General features: G+C 39.0%; 1 protein-coding gene across 1 annotated transcript in view; it reads right to left on the reverse strand.

Moving 5' to 3' along the window:
• Positions 1-7,893, reverse strand: part of LOC308086009 (cerebellin-3-like) — a gene marked incomplete at both ends in the record, with an annotated part of 23,242 nt that extends 15,349 nt beyond the window's left edge. Inside the window, one exon of the mRNA XM_080429326.1 lies at positions 7,710-7,893. Within this exon, the coding sequence (XP_080285452.1) occupies positions 7,710-7,893 (184 nt within the window). The remainder of the gene's footprint in view (positions 1-7,709) is intronic.
• Positions 7,894-21,278: the final 13,385 nt, after the last annotated feature.

Genomic DNA, 21,278 nt, shown 5'->3' on the forward strand with positions numbered 1-21,278 from the left:
GCCTTTAATATTGGGTATGGCAGCTAAACATAAAACATGTGTAATCATTCAAATAATGACAGACGTCTTCTTCAAGAATTGACTGCATTACTAATGCAGTCAATTGAGAATCTCATCTCATTTGCATTTACTATATTTTAGGATATAGGTGTATCTATCTATATCCCGTCCACTTTTCTATTTTCTCTGAATTTAGACGCCAATTCCACATTTTCCCCAAGGACGTGAGGTCTTTGTGGGGGGGGGGGGGGGGGGGGATATTCTATTACATGTCCTCCTTTCTGAATCAAGTAAGCAAGTTGGTTTTGGTTTTCAATCTTGACATTAAGATCTTCATAAAAGAAAAGGTCATGCCTAGCAGGTTGGTCTAATCTATCCTAATATACAAAACGTCAACGAGACCACCTGGGTGCAAAAAAAGACTCCAGGTGAAAAAAAAATCATCCAGGTGCCCCCCAAAGGGACGGGCCTACGGCTACACGGGACTCTTGACCCTGATTGTGACATTCGGTCGGTGGTTTGAAGACACCGCTTTTGGTGTAACACCTTACAATGGCCAGTCACAGCTTCTAGAGTTACATGGTAGATTTTTTAATTTTTTAAATGGTGCATTTATATAGCACTTTTTATCCAAAGCGCTGTACATAGATTGTGCATTACATTCACTCATTCACACACCGATGGCGGAGGAAACCATGCAAGGCACCAACCTGCTCATCGGGAGCAATTAGGGGTTCAGCGTCTTGCTCAAGGACACGTCGACACTAACTCTGGGGGAGCCCGGGATCGAACTGGAAACCTCACGGCTTCCATCCGGCCGCTCTACCGGCCACTCTACCCCTGAGCCACTGCCGCCCCAGAACATGTTAGAATAAATATGTTTTTCGTTCTTACTCCCAACATTGCGCATGATGGACGAGCCGTCACTGGCTGTGTGTAATGAATCTGGATGGTTCATGTGACGAGCTGGTGATGTGGCTCTATAGTTCTGTCACTGACTGACAGTATTGCCAGTGTTGCCAGATTTTGCGAGAGACACAAGCAACCAGGCCTATGAAACACAAGCCCTAAAATAAGCGACTATAATAGGCCACATGAGAAGGCCCTGTCACCCCAGGTTGGTTCTTTGTTTTGTTTTCTTTGTTTAGTTTTTATTTTTATTTTTATCCCACGATTTTGTAACCCAATTTTTTACACCCAGTGCCAATTGTCTATGTAATCCTGGGCACTACCTTCCCTCTGCCAACCTAGGGGTTTCTTTGTTTTGTCCAGGAGGTTGGCATCACCCGTCCTGAGGGAGCGGGAAGGGGGCGTGGCGTTGGAGGAGTTCAGAAAGGGAGCCTGGTTGAGGGCCTTGTTTGTAGGTAGCAGTGGTGGAAAAAGTAATCAAATTCTTTACTTAAGTAAAAGTACCAATACTGCAATATAAAAATACTCTGTTACAAGTAAAAGTCCAGAATTAAACATTTACTTGAGTAAAAGTACAAAAGTATTGGCATCAAAATGTACTTAAAGTATCAAAAGTAAAAGTACTAAATATCTGAAAATAGCAGATCTACAAGCTCACAACGCGTCGCGCTGCGACGCGTTGTGAGCTTGTAGATCGGCTATTTTCAAATAGACTATGTATAAAATAGGGCTAAAGTGGTTAATGTATGTTTTATAATGTAATAATTTATATCTGAAAAGTAACTAGTAACTAAAGTGTTCAAATAAATGTAGTGGAGTAAAAGTACAATATTTGCCTCTGAGATGTAGTGGAGTAGAAGTAAAAGTATTGGAAATTGGAAATACTCAAGTAAAGTACAAATACCTCAAAATTGTACTTAAGTACAGTACTTAAGTAAATGTACTTAGTTACTTTCCACCACTGATAGGTAGTGATCAGTAAGTGCAATAATTGAAGTGAAATACCACATCTGTAGACAGCATTGTGCCTGCATAGTCTGTCTGCTGTTGAACAACTTTTGGATGAAACTAATATTAGTATAGGCAATGGGTGTGTGACCTTTTGGGGTTTGATCTATGATCTATGACATAGCTAGAAGAATATGTTTGAACCATGATATAATATTGTAGCCTACTGTAACAAATACTAATAAATATGAACCAAATTGCATCCCAGAAATCCTGTGCCCCCTCAGTGTCAAGTTTATGTGAGATGAATTCACCTGCATAGTTCTCTGTCTTCAGAGCCGACACATAATTCTGTAAGGCTGTAAACGCATGAATTGAAACATTTGCATTCATTTAAATAAAACTATTATTTAGTCAAATATCAACAGACATTAACAGCATTAATACGGCAACAATACGGCAAACAGAAAATGTAAACGATTGGGTACTCGTGTTTGTCTCAGTCAGTGGTAGGAAAAGTACTAAAGTGTTTAACTTAAGTAAAAGTACTAATACTGCGATATAGAAATACTCTGTTCAGAATTACTCAAGTCCAGAATTCAAAATGTACTTGAGTAAAAGTACAAAAGTATTGGCATCAAAATATACTTAAAGCACCAAAAGTAAAAGTACTAACATATTTGAAAATAGCAGATCTACAAGCTCGTAGATCTGCTATTTTCAAATAGCCTAGGTATAAAATAGGGCTAAAGTGGTTAATGTATGTTTTATAATATAATAATGTATATCTGCAAAGTAACTAGTAACTAAAGTTTTCAAATAATTGTAGTGGAGTAAAAGTACAATATTTGCCTCTGAGACGTATTGAAGTAGAAGTAAAAGTATTGGAAATTGGAAATACTCAAGTAAAGTACAAATACCCAAAAAAAATACTTAAGTACAGTACTTAAGTAAATGTACATAGCTACTTTCCACCACTGGTCTCAGTGCATGCTTAACATCTATGTTAGCTGTATTCCACGTCGTTACATACATTTGTCTGTAATGTATGTAACGACATTCGTCGTTACATACATTTAAAACATACATTTAAAAAGACAAATTATAAAGAAAAACAATATATTAAACTTTAGAACACATAAGACTAATTAAAAAGCATCAAAAAAAATTTCTAGAACATCCTACAAAAACTATCTTCCCAGGTGTCTCTTTACTAGCTTTTTTTTTATTTCTGTGTCACTTTGGTCATTAACAGTGGTAAAGAGTTCAATGTTTCCATTTCTCTGTATTCTACTGTGCGTTTTAAATCATTTTGTGTTTGGCTTGGGAAGTGAAAAGCGGCCTTGTGTTGGCTGTCTGGTGGCATACAGTATGACTCTAAATTGTGTTTCAGCTGACTGTACCGAAATGGTGGGGTTTTGGATTGTAAAACCTTCCATGTTGAGAGTAGCAGTGCAGCAGTCATTTTGTCTTGAACCTTTAGCCATTCTAAATGATCCTAATTTATGATCCTATATATTACTGTTTCTATGCATTTAATGTATTACCTTGTGTTGTCCTTGCTTACTGTAAGTCGCTCTGCATTAAGAGTGTCTGCTAAATGCCTAAAATGTATTTAGCTCAGCAGCACAAGGTCATGAATATTGAATTTTCTACCAACGTGTATCAAAGTTTGTGGGAAAACCTGCAGCTGTGCTTCCTCATGGGGCGGCAGTGGCTCAGGGGTAGAGCGGCCGGATGGGAACCGGACGGTTCCCCCTAATTCGATGAGCAGGTTGGTGCCTTGCATGGTTTCCTCCTCCATCGGTGTATGAATGTGTGTGTGAATGTGTGTGTGAATGTGTGTGTGAAAGGGTGAATGTAATGCACTCTATGTAAAGAGCTTTGGATAAAAGCGATATATAAATGCACCATTTACCATAAAGGCTTCAGTAAACATGTTGTTTTCAAAAGCTATACCACGTAATCCATGGCTCTTCAACAGGGGGTCTGGGTCCCCATATAGGGGGCAACTCTGAGGTACAGAACTATAGCCTGGCTCCACCCTAGGATGGTTTTAAGAAGCTGTTCACTGCATTAAGCAAAGGCTGGAGGAGCTCCTATGTGTTCCTATGTGTTACATGAGCTCTATTGATGTGATGAAATGGGTGATTGATTGATTGATGTACTTTATTTAGTAAGACATGAGAACAGTACATGACAGTACATAACAGTACATAACAGTACATGACAGTACATAACAGTACATGGAAGTACAAATTCACAATACAAGGTCTACTAAACTGGAAATCTCATTAAGCACTGAGCTTGTTTAAGATGAGAACCCCATGCACACAAATCATGATGTGTGCATTCTGTTCAAATAGCTTTGTGTAATAAAAAATTAAAACAATACAAATTGAGAGAATAAAGCTGTCCATATTGATGCCGTACAAACGGTAGTGTACATAGATACAAATGTCCTCTTAGACTGGAAAATAATCCCTTATTTGGGCAACAAACTCAGACACACATTAGCCTATGCTTTCCACTGTAATTGAAGGTTTATCCACTGGGTGGCACCAGACACCAGACAGACAAAATAACAGTCCTATTAAGTTCAGTGTACAATCTGTGACAGTGTGTGAACCCACACTACACAACTAAACTATACTTATGTAAAAAGATACAAAACTATAGCCTGGCAAAGCCCCTCCCTCCGGAAAATCTCATTTCCATGAAATCAAATGGAAATTAGATTTTCCGGAGGTAGGGGCTTTACCAGGCTAACAAAACTATGCTTGTTATAATTAATTGTTTACATATAAAAACGTTATAATTGAAGTTATGCTGATCTTTGGTGATGTAGTCTGGGGAAGGTGCTACAGCATCATTCCTGATACTAACAATATGTTAATACTTTATATATTGTGGCTATTTGTCCTTAAGAACAGAACAGAGAAATGATGGTAAAGTCTGCCTGACTTTGACCCTGACGTTGGTAAAATAAAAAATAAAATAAAGAAACGTGCACCATCCTGGACTGGTGCCACTGACTGATTCTGTGTTCTAATGACTGTTAAATAAATCCACCTCTGCTCCCAAATTGCCCAGCACCTTCAAAATAAAAGCATGTAGCTGTAACACAAATTGACTGAAATAATACGGCTGTAATCAAACTAATTCTACAAAAAAAAATAACTAATAAATAATACAAACTCCTGAATAGCTCCCACATTACTTATTCAAGTATCTGAAGGCGTTAGTGTTACAGCCTATGGACTCAAAATACAAACGGATCCTTATCTTTTGCGATCTCCCCAATATGAACTAATCTTTAACTGTTGGTTTGTGTGTCCATGTTGTACAGTATATGATATACTCTATTAATGTAATTATGTCTTCAAACACATTCCACCCATTGTGATGGTACGTGAAACGTCTAATTATAAATGTCTAATGTTTCATGTGATAAAAATGCATAAAACATAGTGACACGCTCACAACTTCTGTACATTTTAACCCTGTCACTGTTTTGAACGTGACAAGTATATGTATTTTCAAATAGCCAAATTATAACATAGGGCTTAATTGGTTGATGTATGTTTTGTAATAATAATCTAAATCTGCAAAGTATAACAAGCAACTAAAGACTTAAAATAACTGCAGTGGAGTAAAAAATATAAGTACAATATTAGATACATATGAGTATGAAATGTAAAATGGAGATTCTCAGGTAAAATAAAAGTGTGTCAAAATGTCACCACTGGATATAAAGAACATCTGCTAGTTATCAGGGTTTCTATGAATGTTCATGTATTGATTTGTTAGTAAGGTAAGGATATTAACACATTTGTACAGAGACAATAAGTGTTGATTTAGATGATTTTATTTGATTGGAATAACATAGTAACTGTAACACACAATGCACAAGCAGCAGATACATTGTATTAAGTGTTTGTAGTGAAACACTATTATCTTTTAAAGAGAACAACAAAATAAATGGTCACGTCGTCACCAACTGGTAAAAACAATGAAGAGACCAAAGCAATGAGAGAGAAAGAGAAATAAGCAGTACTGGACAAAGTACTCTACTCAACAAAATGTACTTAAGTACAGTACTCAAGTAAAAGTACTTAGTTACTTTTCATTCATTGTCCATAAAATGTGATTCATTGTTAATATTGTATTCATGTGTTTTACATAATAAAGTAATTGGGTATTATTATTATTCATATTCTGTACATGTGTTTTACAGACTGTTCTGCTCACATGGGAATAGTGCTGCAAATTATTATATTAGCCATTATTCTATTGATTACTTTTCCATCAATCAAATTAGCGAGAAGCGTGTTTTTTTTATTATTATAATTTTAACAGTATGTCAATTAATAGATTAAACACGTATGTTTTTTTTTAAATACTTTGTCACACAACAGTGTTGAGCAAATTGCAAATCTACAATCTCACAGCTTGTAGATCGGCTATTTTAGCAATTTAAAGCAGCCCTGGTCCAGAGCGTTACAGTGGAATTCCTTGTCGGCTCTGCTCATAGACAAGGAATTCCACTGTCCTTTGAGGGCTCCCTCCAACCCCAACTGTAGTAATAATAAACAAAACGACTTCACTATTCACCTAAACAAAGGTTGTTTTGTGTTGCTGAAAGTCCATTCTTGGAGGTGGGAGGCCTCTCAGCACCCCACCTTCTCTGTATAATAAACTTTTGGGGAAAATAAAATATGTCCGCCAGACGGAAATTATTTTATTTACTCCACTGCGCCCCCTACAGATCTTGTCAATACAAATTACCATTGATCAGATCTGTAGTGAGCGCAGTGGAGTAAATAAAATAATTTCCGTCTCGCGGATATATCTAATTTTCTGCCCAAAAAGTGTATACAATATACAGAGAAGTGGTGCTGAGAGGCTTCCCACCTCCGAGAACAGACTAACAAACACCAAACAGTCTTTGTTTCGGTGAGTATTGAAGTGGTTTTGTTTATTTTTACTACAATTCAATTCAATTCAATCTTTATTTCAGACCTAGGAAGATCCATATCACAATAAAACAACACCACACAATAAAAACAGAAAATAAAGTGTATTTTTGTACTGTACTACAGTTGGAGCGCTCACAGGACAGTGGAATTCCTTGTCTATGAGCAGAGCCGAGCGGCTGGCAGAGCGTTAGAGAGAACTCACTCTGGACCAGGGCTAATTAGTATGTAATAATACATGTATAAATATCACAGATTTAAGAATTTATTATAGGTAGAAATGGACCAAGCACGGAAGCTTGTTGTGATATTTATCATTGATTTATCTCACTCCTTTTCGAATATGCATGTTTTAAATTTATTTTACTCTTATTCAGTTATTCTGAATTTTTGGCTTTCATTTGTTATATTAGTCTTAAGATTGATTTATTCAAAATAAACTTTTCAATTCAATTCCATTCAATTCGATGTGATCAAACAGATGAAAACGATTGGATGGCCATTAAAGGGATAGTTCACCCCCAAAATATTTTTTTTCCTATCGATTACACACCCCATGGAAACTTGAATTCATGGAGATTTTTTAGTTTTTGTCTCATTCCTAAGACAATAATGGTGGGGTATATGGGGGTACATGGTGGTACATGGTCTCCGGTAGGAGACACAAAGTGTCAACTTTGTGTCTCCTACCGGAGACATTAGCATCTTCCCCCCCGGGTCATCAAATTATTGGCTCAGGAATGAGACAAAACAAAAACTCTCCATGAATTCAAAGCTTCATGGGTTGTGTAATTGATAGAAAATAAGTATTTTTTTTGGGTGAATTATCCCTTTAATGTCCTTCTCACTAGAAACATCCATTAAAGTGTATGTTACCTGTATTCCACGTCTCCAGTGTTTCAATCCTGGCGATGGCCTTGCCCAGCTCCATCCAGAGGTCAGAGGTGGAGAGGGTTTCTCCATCTGACTGCATGAGGCTTCCATCCTGTCCCTGAACCACCGTCCCAGACCAGCACCACAGCGCCACCAGGTGGAGCAGCAGAGTAACAGCAGCCTTCATCCTTGTAGTGGATGAGAATGTATCAGACACAGGATGGATCAGCTTTATATATAGTAGCTCAGCAGCACAAGGTCATGAATTTTTAATTTGTGCCAAAGTGTGTGGGAAAGCCTGCTGCTGTTGACAAGGTGACGTGGCACTGAAAAGGTGACACGTATTCCATGGATCTGAAGATCCATGGAATACGTGTCACCTTTTCAGTACAGGGGGTCCGGGACCCGTAGGGGGGTCCTCAGAGTCACAACAGGGGGGGCACCAATTGTTTTCTTTGTTCACAAAATGTAAATGTCTGATGAATATATAAACATTAAAATAAACAGTGATGATAGTGCTGTAAAGAAAATGCATGAAGCCATCAAATCCATTTATAAAAGCTGGTCTCAAATCTCTCAACCCCTATAGTCACTTAAAACAGTGGTTCTCAACCCCTATAGTTAGTTAGAACAGTGGTTCTCGATAGGGTCCTTGAAAGGCTTCCAGGGGGTCCCCAACAACATTATTTAATGTAGCATAAAAATCAGTCTAACCATGTTTTAGATTATTTATGTACACATTATAATTAGAAATAGAAAAGATTCCATTAATATGTAGGATTCATATATTGTTTATGTTTATTTCAAGACAATTTTGACCACCTTTAATACTCAGTAAACTTTGGTTCACTACTCTTTTTTTTCAATCTACACCAAACCTCTTTGACGAAAATAGCAGATCTACAAGCTCACAAAGTGTGAGCTTGTAGATCGTTATATTTTTGATTATTATTAGCTGTTAGTCTCTCGGTCGCGTCATCCCAAAATCTATACCACTTGTGCATGATTGGCCAATACGCTTCTGCAAGGACGCGCTGTGATTGGCCAGTAGCCACTTTGAGTGGCAGTTGGGGCAAACACTCTCACCGCTCTTCGCAACGTTCGGCACGGCAACTCGCTTGCTTTAGCTCGCTCGGTGGTGCCTCACGTGGCTCAAGATCGCTTGAGACGGCGCGTCTCTGTCGCGGTCCAAAACTATACGGGCTAAAGAAATAGCCCGCAGTGGTTGTAGGCAGAGGCACTTCCGCGTTGGCCACAGAAGGGGGCGTGGTTATAAAACAACTGGTATAGACTTTGGAATGACGCCTCTCGGCCCTTATGGGTCCTCGCTTTGTAGGGGGAGGGTGTCACTCACAGACCCTGTAGTCTGGCCTACTAGGGCCTGTCTGCCTGTCTGCCTGTCTGTCTGTCTGTCTGTCTGTCTGTCTGTCTGTCTGTCTGTCTGTCTGCCTGCCTGCCTGCCTGCCTGCCTGCCTGCCTGCCTGTCTGTCTGTCTGTCTGTCTGTCTGTCTGCCTGCCTGTCTGTCTGTCTGTCTGTCTGTCTGTCTGTCTGTCTGTCTGCCTGCCTGCCTGCCTGCCTGCCTGCCTGCCTGCCTGTCTGCCTGCCTGCCTGCCTGTCTGTCTGTCTGTCTGTCTGTCTGTCTGTCTGTCTGTCTGTCTGTCTGTCTGTCTGTCTGTCTGCCTGCCTGCCTGCCTGCCTGTATTCCCCTGTCTGTCTTTGTCTTCCCACAGGTCCTGTAAGTTGGGGTGCCAATCGGGTGCATTGGGAGCACATGGCCAGTGTTCCCAGTGTGCCCTATAACATGCTGGGTGTAGCATAGATATAGAAACCTAGATACCTCATTGGCCTCTGCAGTTCAGTGAAGCGACTGGTATCTCAATACAAGGCTCTTCCGCAGGGCTGTTTGACTACTGACCAATCACATCGCGTTGACTACTGGCCAATCACAGCGCGTCTAACTGACTAGTTGCTGCGCGGCTGCCTCTTAAGAAAAGACCCACCCCATCTGCCTCTGATTGGCCTACAGAACGCCCCCTTCTGTGACGCACACGGAAGTTTAGCTTGCCCTGCTGAAGCGGAATGAAGTGATAGGCTAGCCCTGCGGAACAAGGAAGCGCGCCCGAGATACGAACGCTTCAGAGCCGAAGGAGGCGTCTACCTTTATATGTCTATGGGGTGTAGGCTACTTATATTATAGTCTCTCTCTCTTCATGATGGCTGCAGCATATGGTCCTCTTTAGCTTATTAGTCTATGGTTTGCACCATTCAATACCCCACACAGTACATTTACCACACATCCATACATTGCCGACACGACTGATTCCACTGAACACACTCCATGCCATTCTTTGTTATGTTTGAGTAAAGTTTTGTATTATGTAATAATAATAATAATGATAGTAATGATAATAGCTTGAGTTTATATAGCGCCTTTCATAAACCCAAGGACGCTTTACATCAAAAACAATGAACAAACAACCAAACAAAACAACTATTTGCCATAAAAGCCTGAGAATAGGTGTCTTTTCAAGGCAACCTTAAAGAGTCCAGTGTTGGAGCATGGCCAATCCCTATTGGCAGAGAGTTCCACAGGGTGGGAGGGGCTGACACACTGAAGGCTCTGTCCCCTAAGGTTCGCTTGTTTGAAAAAACATTGTAAATAAATACATTATTTATACACTTTTACACGAAGCTGTGTGTCTTCCTCCTTTTTGTTATGGCCTACGAGCCAGGTCGTAACAATATCATCATATCATCATGTTTAGACTCAACATGATATATTGTGTATAGACTGGTCAGTTATAGTTGACTGATACATCGTCTCTGTGGGGTGGAAAGTAACCTTACTTTTCTGGAGTCAAATTCAAAAATAGCAAAAGTAGCAGATCTACAAGCTCAGAACGCTAGATCTGCTACTTTTGATGCTTTCGTGTGACGCTGTAGTATGATCAAATAGGGTATTAATTTACGGGAAAAAACACAAAAAGTTAAAATATGGAGATAAGAGGTTTCTCACCACTGTAGGAACAGCGGTTAGGTAAACACAGCTTCACCATGTGGTGGGAAAAGTACTCAGATTCTTTACTTAAGTAAAAGTATCAATACTGTGATGTTGAAATACTCTGTTAGGGCGTGCTCCCACCGCACTTTTATTTTACCTCTGGGGCAGAATCTGCCAATGCATTGTCAATGTAAATGCGTGGATTCACGCAAGAGCAGATTTTTCCGCTTGTCGCGCAGACCTTGTGTTTATCTGCTCTCTGCGACTAAGCATAAAACTGCGGGAGGCAGGAGCCGATTTTCTCCCTCTGTCCAATCGGGTGAGTTGAAGGCGGACCGTCCCAAGATTCAGGAAGCACCATGGTGCTCAAGGCAGCAGGCGGTGCGGGCTACGGGGACGGTCTTGAATGTGAGTGACAGGTGCGTCACAGCGTTTTTTTTAATCCGCTGGCTGCAAAAAAACTGTGGCCGCGCACAACCTGCGTTTAACAGCGGCCAGCCAACTCTTGGTGGGAGCGCGCCCTTACAAGTTAAAAAATCCGGAATTCAAATTTTTTAAAAAGTACAACATATTGTACCAAAAGTAAAAGTACTCATTGTGCAGAATGTCCCATTTCACAAGTTCAAAATGTAAACAAATCTTTTGAAAATAGCAGATCTAAAAGCTCACAATGCGTCGCTTCACGTTGCATTGTGAGCTTGTAGATCGGCTTTTTTCAAATAGGGCTGAAGTGGTTAATGTGTTTTGTGATAATAATCTAAATCTGCAAAGTAACTAGTAACTAAAGCTGTCAAATAATTGTGATGTTGTAAAAGTACAATATTTGCCTCTGAGATGTAGTGGAGAAAAATTGGAAATACTCCAGTAAAGTAAAAATAAAATACCTCAAAATTGTACTTAAGTACAGTACTTGAGTAAACCTCTGAACTTCACCACGCACATGAAATCAAGCCATGCTATTCTTAATCTGTACAACAGTTAGACATTAACCAGCCCTGTTTGACTTCATGTGCTCTGAGGCAGATATCATGAAACTGTGACATCTGTGGCTGTTCATTTGGCAGCTGAATCAAGGCCTTCTCATGGACCTTTTTACACCTGTCCCTATTAGTTAACCCATTCAATCTGGGAACGCATCTGTGTCATTTTAAGATGTATTTGGCTATTCAAAAATAGCAGATCTACAAGCTCATAGCGCGGCACTATAGCTTGTAGATCTGCTATTTATTTATGTTCTTTATCATGAAAATGTGTGCAAATCCTTGAATAAATATATTTTTAAGCGAACATTTGTAACTCAAATCTTTGCTTCTGGGAGGTCCCTGCGGAACAACATATTTTGAGTCCCCGGCCAAGTACATATCTAGAAATGTTTTCTAAATCCTAACAGTATGTTGCTATATCAGTGGTGCTCCAACTTTTCCTTGTCAAGGACCTCCCAAAATGATATGTATTTGGCCGTGGACCCCCATCTGAAAATATGTTGTTCCAGGGACCCCCCAGAAGCACAGATCGGAGTAAAAAATAATCGCTTTAAAACATAGATACAGTATAAGATTTGCACAAATTTAAAAGATTTTTTTAAAGAAATTGCAGATATACAGGCACATAAGCTTGTATATCTGCTATTTTTTAATAACCAAAACCATCTGACACAGATGCGTTCCCGGTCTTTAATGAGTTAATCAGTGGTGGAAAAAGTAGCAATGCCACAATGACTTTTACAATTCTGTTAAAAGTCAAAAGGCCTGCAAGTATTGTAGTATTGGCATCAACAATATACTCAAAGTACCAAAAGTAGGCCTACTCATTATGCAGAATGTCACATTTCAGGAGTTTTTGAAATCTTTCAAAAATAGCAGATCTACAACTAAAGCAAGTCACAGCTCACAACGCCAATGTGCTGTGAGCTTGCAGATCGGCTATTATCGAATAGATGGTTCTGGTATTATAGTCTAGTGCAGGGGTGATGCAACTTTGATGATGGAGAGGGCCACTATATTTACACACTCACTCCAGAGGGCCACAGTGCATACTGTCCAGCAGACAGCTCTTATCTCCGTATTTATTTATTTTTTGTAATTAATGCCCTACTTCGTCATTCTATGTCACACAAAAGTAGCAAAAATAGCCAATCTACAAGCTCAAAAGGCGTAGCTAAAGTTTTCAAATAATTGTAGTGGAGTAAAAGTACAATATTTGCCTCTGAGATGTAGTGGAGTAGAAGTAAAAGTATAGACAATTTGAAAATTAGTAAAGTAAAAGTACCTCAAAATTGTACTTTAGTACGCTTGAGTAAATGTTCTTAGTTACTTTACACCACTGGGGTCAAGGAAGTGATCTTAAAGTGATCACATGTACCTGTGGCATAATGCTGGTATTATGTGTCAGTGCTGCCATTACAATATAATCACATTTGTACCAATTATTATTATACCAATGTTTTTAGCCATGGGACACTTTGTGGGAGCCAATCAAAGTTGGGGCACCCAGAGGGCCTGGGAACTGGACAAATAGAAATTGGCTAATATGAGCTTGTACATTACATTACATTACAGTCATTTAGTATTTTAAGCTTTTATCCAAAGCGACTTACAATAAGTGCATTCAACATAGTTAGGGAACGAAACTACTAATCACCAGAAGTATTAAAGGTTCTATGACATTCATTTTCACTTTTTATTTTTTTTATGTTTTTTGGGGGGGTTTATGACCTCAATTACACCCAAAAAATCTGAACTTTGAACATTCAGTGGATTTTCTGTGTTCTGGGGGTTTCTGAATAATTAGGCTGAAAAGTAATCTGAGCTTGGCCCTTCGACAGTGAGGTCACAGCCGATTAATCCCACCCACTCTCCTCCTCGCCCCTCCCCTCCCCTATCCTTTCCTTTGGGGGGGGGGCGGAGCAGAGGCGATGATTGACAGGCAAAATCCCTCACCAGCGACACCCGCAGGCAAAGATTTCTTTTTTCATTGCAGCTGAAAAGGCTTTAGAAATGTGAGAGAAAAACACCTGCCATGGATCAATGGAGTGGAATTTTTTGTTAAAACTTTCTATACACGTTTGAAAGACCATGACAAAGACTTTTAATGTGTGGTAAAACTGAACGTCATGAAACCTTTAAGTGCATTCTCTTCTAAAACAAGCAACTAAGCGTATACCTAGCGCTAAGGTAAAAGTGCAATATATCAGCTACCTACTTTCATAAACAGATGAGACAAATAGGAAAATCAAATGAGCAAGAGCTCAAACAAATAAGTGTATCGAATAAACAAGATCCAGTAAAATAATAAAAAAATAGTTTGTACAACTAGTTAACAACAAGTCGGCAAGGCGAAGAGGAAGGGTAGTGTTTCCTGAAGAGGTGCGTTTTCAGCCTGCGGTGAAAGATGGGCAGTGACTCTGCTGTCCTGACATCAGTGGGGAGTTCATTCCACCACTGTGGGTCCAGAACAGAGAAAAGCTTTGACCGTGTAGGTCGGCCAGAAGGACCACTGAGCGACGAGGCAGTCGCCCCGTGGTGGCAGACCGAAGTGGTCGGGCAGGGGTGTAAGCATCGACCATAGCCTGGAGGTAAGAAGGAGCTGAATGTGAGAAAATAAAGAATCTGAAAAATAGTCAATGATTAATTTCATTGTTGTAGCAATATTGTAGTATGCACATAAGAAAACAAAAGTGAGGTATTCGTAAGACTATGACTAAAACTACAACAAAATTTGCTGTCAAAATTGACACTGAGTCTGAAATAAAGATTGAATTGAATTGAATTGAATGTATATTTTTCTTGTTGTTTTCCAGCCGAGCGGTCTGTGATGAGTGGCCACTAGTGGGAGTTTGTCCTTTGCATCTCTGAGGATCCTCATCTCAGTCTCTTTACTGGCTTAAGAAGAGAACACACGCACGCACGCACACTAACACATGCACATGCACGTGTGCGCGCACACACACACACACACACACACACACACACACACACACACACACACACACACACACACACACACACACACACACACACACACACACACACACACACACACACACACACACACACACACACACACACACACCGACGGCTGAGGAAACCAAGCTGCTCACCGGGAGCAGGTTGATGCAGTGTCTTGTTCAAGGACACTCTGGGATGAACCAGGAACCTTAAAATGTGTAGTTGCCCCCTCTACCTTCTGAGCCACTGCATCATGATATTTGGGGTCTTTTCCTATGTTTTGGGGATCAATCTTTCCAATAGAACATGTTTACAAGAGGACACATTCTAATATTTGATGCCCTTTTAATTTTCCTTTTTAATATCTTTTTGGAAACAATGGTAAAATAAAATAAAATTAAACAATTGAAAAAAACACGGTCTCCTCACACATTAGAAGGACAACATCAGTCACCAGAAGCAGAGACGTGTGTTTTCAATGAAAATAACATGGTTAAAATGGAGTTTGAAGTTATGATGGGTTTGTATAGGAAGGGGGGGCGTGTCTGATAAAATGAATATCAAAAATCTAAATACTGAATCAAGCAACTTAAAAACTGTCTGGGGTTCAAACACAAAAGCCTGAGTAGATTCTTCTAAAATTCTAATATTTGATCAACCACTAAAGTGGAAACCAGCTCAGTGGCCTTGTGGTTAGAATAGACAGACAGACAGACAGACAGACAGACAGACAGACAGACAGACAGACAGACAGACAGACACTTACCTTCAGGTTGATTGAGTATCAATGACTGGTGCAGTGACTCTCCTCTGCCATGTAGTGGCGCTGTTTACAATGTTCTGAGAGGCTAGGTTAAAATCTACAATGACATAGAATGGATGAATTTGACTACTACACTACACTAGATGACTATGAGATCATTGTTATTATTGTGTATTAGCCCAGTGGTTCTCAACCTGTGGGTCGCGATGTGACACATTGTTGCTGCTTGCTGCTATTTTCAAAAGATTTGAAAACTTGTGAAATGGGACATTCTGCATAATGAGTACTTTCTAATTTTGGTACTTAAGTACATTTTGATACCAATACTTTTGTACTTTTACTCAAGCAATTGTTTTATTCCGGACTTTTACTTGTAACAGAGTATTTCTACATTGCAGTATTGATACTTTTACTTAAGTAAAGTATTGGAGTACTTTTTCAAGCACTGGTGTGGGCCCCTTTGTTTTGCTGCCCGCTCCTGTGCACCTGTCCTTTGAAGTCATTGTTCAAAAGGACCTTTTTACAGACGTACAGCTGACTGTACAATGAGTTAAAAAGACGGCAAATGGATGAGACACACACAAAAAATAACTTTTACTTTCAATACTTTATACTTTAACTCCACTGCATTTATTTGACCGCCTTAGTTAATAGTTAAACAAGATTTTGTGGGGGGGCTTTTCATGCCTTTACTTTAGAGAGGGATAGGGAAAGTATAGGCTGACAGGAAATGAGGAGAGAGATGGGGGGGTTACACGCAGCAAAGGCCGTCGGGATCGGGAGTCGAACCCGCGACACACTGTCAGGCATGGCATTGCAGCCTAGGGTGCCTGGACCGTCACGCTACGGCCCAGGCCTGAACAAGAAAATCTTACTTGAGTAAAGTATTGGCATCAAAATATAGGCTATACTTCAAGTACCAAAATAAAAGTACCCGAATTGTTTCCAAATCGCAGATCTACACGCGTCACATCGCAACGCGTTGTGAGTGTCAGCTTGTAGATCGGCTATTTTCGAACAGCTGATGTCTAAAACAGATCTAAATTGGTTAATGTATGTTTTGTAATAATAATCTATGAAATAGTGATAATAATAATACATCAAATGTATATAGGCCGAGCGCTTTTCTCGGCTTTGTTGTCGCTTTACTACAAAACACAATAAACAACTTTATTAAGAGAAAACTAGTTAAAAGGCTAAGTAACTAGTAACTAAAGCTGTCAAATAATTGTAGTTGAGTAAGAAAGTACAATATTTGCCTCTAAGATGTAATGGAGTAGAAGTATAAAGTATTAAAAAAAAGCAAATGCCTAAAGTAAAGTAAAAGTACCTCAATATTGTTATTAGCTGTGTGTGTGTGTGTGTGTGTGTGTGTGTGTGTGTGTGTGTGTGTGTGTGTGTGTGTGTGTGTGTGTGTGTGTGCGTGCGTGCGTGCGTGCGTGCGTGCGTGCGTGCGTGCGTGCGTGCGTGCGTGCGTGCGTGCGTGCGTGCGAGAGAATCACGGGAGCCAGAGCGATAATGCGCACTTCTCTGGTCGCCATGGCAACGGCAGTACGTTGCTGTGGACAGATGAGGTCATTTGTTACGCTCACAGTTGCCACGGTTACAGCCTAGAGAGGGTTGTCATGGTTACAGCCTGGAGAGGGCGCTCTTTACTTGAGTAAAAGTATCAATACCACATTGTAAAAAATACTCTGTTACAAGTGGAAAAGGATTATATATATTTTTTTATATGTTATATAATAATATTATATGTGACCACACATGACATGAAAAAGTACTAAAATGTTTTACTTAAAGGTTGGGTAAGCGATATTTTTGGTTACAACTACAGGTTTTTTTGTTAAATGGTTAAAGCATTTTATTGTGATAGTAATCTCCATGTCTCTCCAGCTCTTTGAAGATAGAAAATACATTTTCAGGTAGGTGACAACATTTCAGCCAATCAGGAGAGAGTGCTCATTTATCGACTACATTTTTACAGTGTTCCAGTGTCTGCTCATTTATCTGTGTCATCACTTCCAATTTCACTTGTTTAATCTGTATCCTGTCTGAGTTCTCTATCCTGATTGGATAAAATTGGTATCCTGACCTGAAAAGGCTTTTTTGATTGTTTAATAAAGATCTGGAGAGACACGGAGACTCCTGTTACTGAACAAACACTCTATAGCAATGATTACTACTATCAGAATATAAAGCTATTTAACACTTATTTTAACCAAAGAAAATCACTTACCCTACCTTTAAGTAAAAGAATCAATACTGCCACGCCCCCATAAGCGGGGGGTCTTAGGGTCCCGCCAGAACATTTTTAACAGAGTAGATGTAATTTTCAGTATTCTGGTGGACTTGATACTTTTATCAGGCTTTACTTACATAGGATCCATTAAAAAGCTAAAAGTAGCAATAAAAGAGCCATATTTATCTGCATATCAGTGAGGGGAGGTCTTATATGGGCCTTTGACACATGGGTTGCCACATTAAAAAAAGGGTGAAATCCTCCAAAACAGGAGAAAAACAGGAGAAATGGAAGAACAGGCCATGGGGGATTTAACAAACAATATTGAACCCCGGCATCTGTATTGTGGTGAATTGGCTTTTTTCTGCGAAAGATTTCCCTACAATAACAGAAAACAGAAAAGACCCAAGCACATAACCCTGAGGGACTCCGGTCAACCATAAAGGGGTTTAAAAGGATCTCTGGCTAATAAGCCAGACATGCATTAATACATTATAATTGTCCTCTATAACTATAATGTCAAATTAAGAACACCTAAAAAAAATCATTTATTTTAGAAACAGTTCATCTTTCACTCCATAGGGGCAATGCCCGTCGCAGGTTGATGATGTCATTTCAACTTGCTTGGATGTGTGGTCTGGCCCTTTGGAATGTTTGGAATGCATGTGCTGATAAAAAACATATTTAAATATAAATTTGATGCTCATATCAACCGTAGGACGTATTGAGTTGGTTTTTATTTTCACATGCATTCCATAACTTCCATAGGGCTGAACCACACACACGGACAAATGACATCATCAACTTCTGACAGGCATTGCCCCTACTGGGTGAAAGATGAACTGTTTCTAAAACAAATCAAATATTTAAGGTGTTTTAAAAAATATATAATTATATATATATATATATATATATATATATATATATATAGAGAGAGAGAGAGAGAGAGAGAGAGAGAGAGAGAGAGAGAGATGACAATAATAATGTATTAAAGTATATTTGGCTTATTAGCCAGGGATCCTTTTAAAGTGATTATATTAAAGAGCGAACACAAAAGGACAGTTCTTGCAACTTTCTTATGTTTTGAGTCATAAATTGTTTTAATGTAACTGCTTGGCTTCAATCTAAATCACAATGAAAGAAGGTTTGGAAATAATGACTACATTTGGATTTAGGTATATGAAATTTAGCTAGAATAATGATCAACTTATTATGAATATACCTTATTTTGAGGTATTTCTTTTTTACGTTATTATATCCAATTTTCAGTAGCCTACTTTTACTTCTACTCCACTACATCTCAGACGAAAATATTCTACTTTTTACTCCACTATAAACATTGCAGTATTGATACTTTTACTTAGTAAAACATTTGAGTACTTATTCTTCCATCAATGCAGAATTACAAGCGACTTTACAGGAAAAAACTAAACATTTTTCTTCTTATTACTATTATTGTTGAAGCCAAACAGTACATTTTGCCAGTAAAGACAAAAGTCAGAGTCAACATTATCAACAGTGTACCGAGATACACTTGGTACTCCAGTAAAAGTACTTTCCGTTACTTTCCAACCACTGCGTCAAATGACGCAGGTCTGTGTGTGTGGGGGCGTGTCCGGGGGCGTGGCCCCACGCGCGCAGCATGCGCGCGCACTGCGCCAGGCAGGCTCGTGCCGGCGTTGCCACGTCTGCTCATTATAAGCCACTTTGGGCATTGTTTTTTTCCCCCTGTAAAGTCGCTTGTATGTTGTAACTCTGCATTGATGGAAGAAGAAGTACTCAAATATTTTACTTAAGTAAAAGTGTCAATACTGCAATGTAGAAATAGTACTAAAATTCCGTTATTCAAAATGTACTTGAGTAAAAGTACAAAAGTATTCGCGTCAACACCACTTTTACTTTTGGTACTTTAAGTATATATATACTTAAAGTACCAAAAGTAAAAGTAGCCTACTCATTGTGCAGAATGTTCCAATTCACAAGTTCAAAATGTGTAAAGCTAATCTTTTGAAAATAACTGATCAAAACCGACAAAAAAAAAACATTAAAGTAACTATAAGTACAGTACTTGAGTACATGTACTTATAGCTACTTTACACCACTGTAATTCTGTTAATATTGCAAATAATAGTTCATGTTGCAAAAGCATCAGTGTCATTTCAGATGTTAGCGTTGGGGCTATTCAAAAACAGCAGATCTACATAAGCCCACTGAGTGTGAGCTTACACTTCTGCAATTTTTGATAAAAAAAAAAAAAAACAATCTTGTCGAATTTGTAAAATCTGGTCCTCAGCAGGTCTTAATGATTTAAGACCTGGCTAAAATACAAATTTAATTAGACAGAAATGCAAAAGAGCAGGCCTATACACTTAGTGTAAAAGGATAACACAATCAAAGTCCTGTGCATTTTGACATTTTATATCTCTACAGAGTCTTACACATACACTCCATGTATCTAAGTGATAGATTGTACTTGAATGCAATTTTAAAGAGATTGATTGATTGATTGATGTACTTTATTTAGTAAGACATGAGAACAACAGTACAAATACTTCACAATACAAGGTCTACTAAACTGGAAGACTCATAAAGCACTAAACTTGTTTAAGATGAGAACCCCATGCACACAAATCATGATGACATATAAGAGACAGACAGATATACACACTACTACACAGAATGTCATACAATCAGCTTACAGGTTACTGGTATGAAAAGTGAAAAATATGTACAAGAGAAGAAAAAAAGGGGGAGGGGAGGGGGGGGGTATAGGTTAAGACTTAGACAGGGGGCATTTTCGAATTGCAGCCTCCTGAAGGTGTATCTTTAGGGCAGTTTTGAAAGTGAGTAGGGTTTTACACTCCTTTACTCCTTTTGGTAGGGCATTCCACATATTTGATGAATAGCATGAGAACGAGTTCATTCCCTTAGTTGAGCCAAATCTGGGTTGAAGATATTTATTATTTAAGTAAAAGTACCAATACTGCAATATAAAAATACTCTGTTACAAGTAAAAGTCCAGAATTCTAAATTTACTTGAGTAAAAGTACAAAAGTATTGGCATTAAAATGTACTTAAAGTATCAAAAGTAAAAGTACTAAATGTTTGAAAATAGCAGATCTACAAGCTCACAACGCGTCGCGATGCAACGCGTTGTGAGCTTGTAGATCTGCTATTTTCAATTAGCCTAGGTATAAGATAGGGCTAAAGTGGTTAATGTGTGTTTTATAATATAATAATGTCAGGTTAGCGACACCCACAGTCACAATAACAACAATTTGGTACCACCCACCCATAAATCAAACATGGGCAAATTCTCCTTCTACAGCACTGCCACCCAGGATTGGAATAGTCTAACTCCATCCCTCAAAAAATGCAGTTCGCTGGGCTCATTTATTTAAAAGAGCCTTAAAAAATCACCTTTCAGGAGGCCAAAGGAGGAGGTAGTACCATTTTCCCATTAGACAGCAGACCCTCCCCCCCTGTTCTTGTACATATTTTTTTTTTCCCCCTCTTTTAAATTTTTTGTTGTTGTACATAGTGTTATTTTTTTTGCTGTTTATTTTGTAATGATATTTGAACTGTGGTGCCATATGCCTATGAATTGAATACCAAGGCCCT

This window comes from Gymnoscopelus braueri (assembly GCF_963280865.1).
Source record: "Gymnoscopelus braueri genome assembly, chromosome: 5".
Lineage (NCBI taxonomy): Eukaryota > Metazoa > Chordata > Actinopteri > Myctophiformes > Myctophidae > Gymnoscopelus > Gymnoscopelus braueri.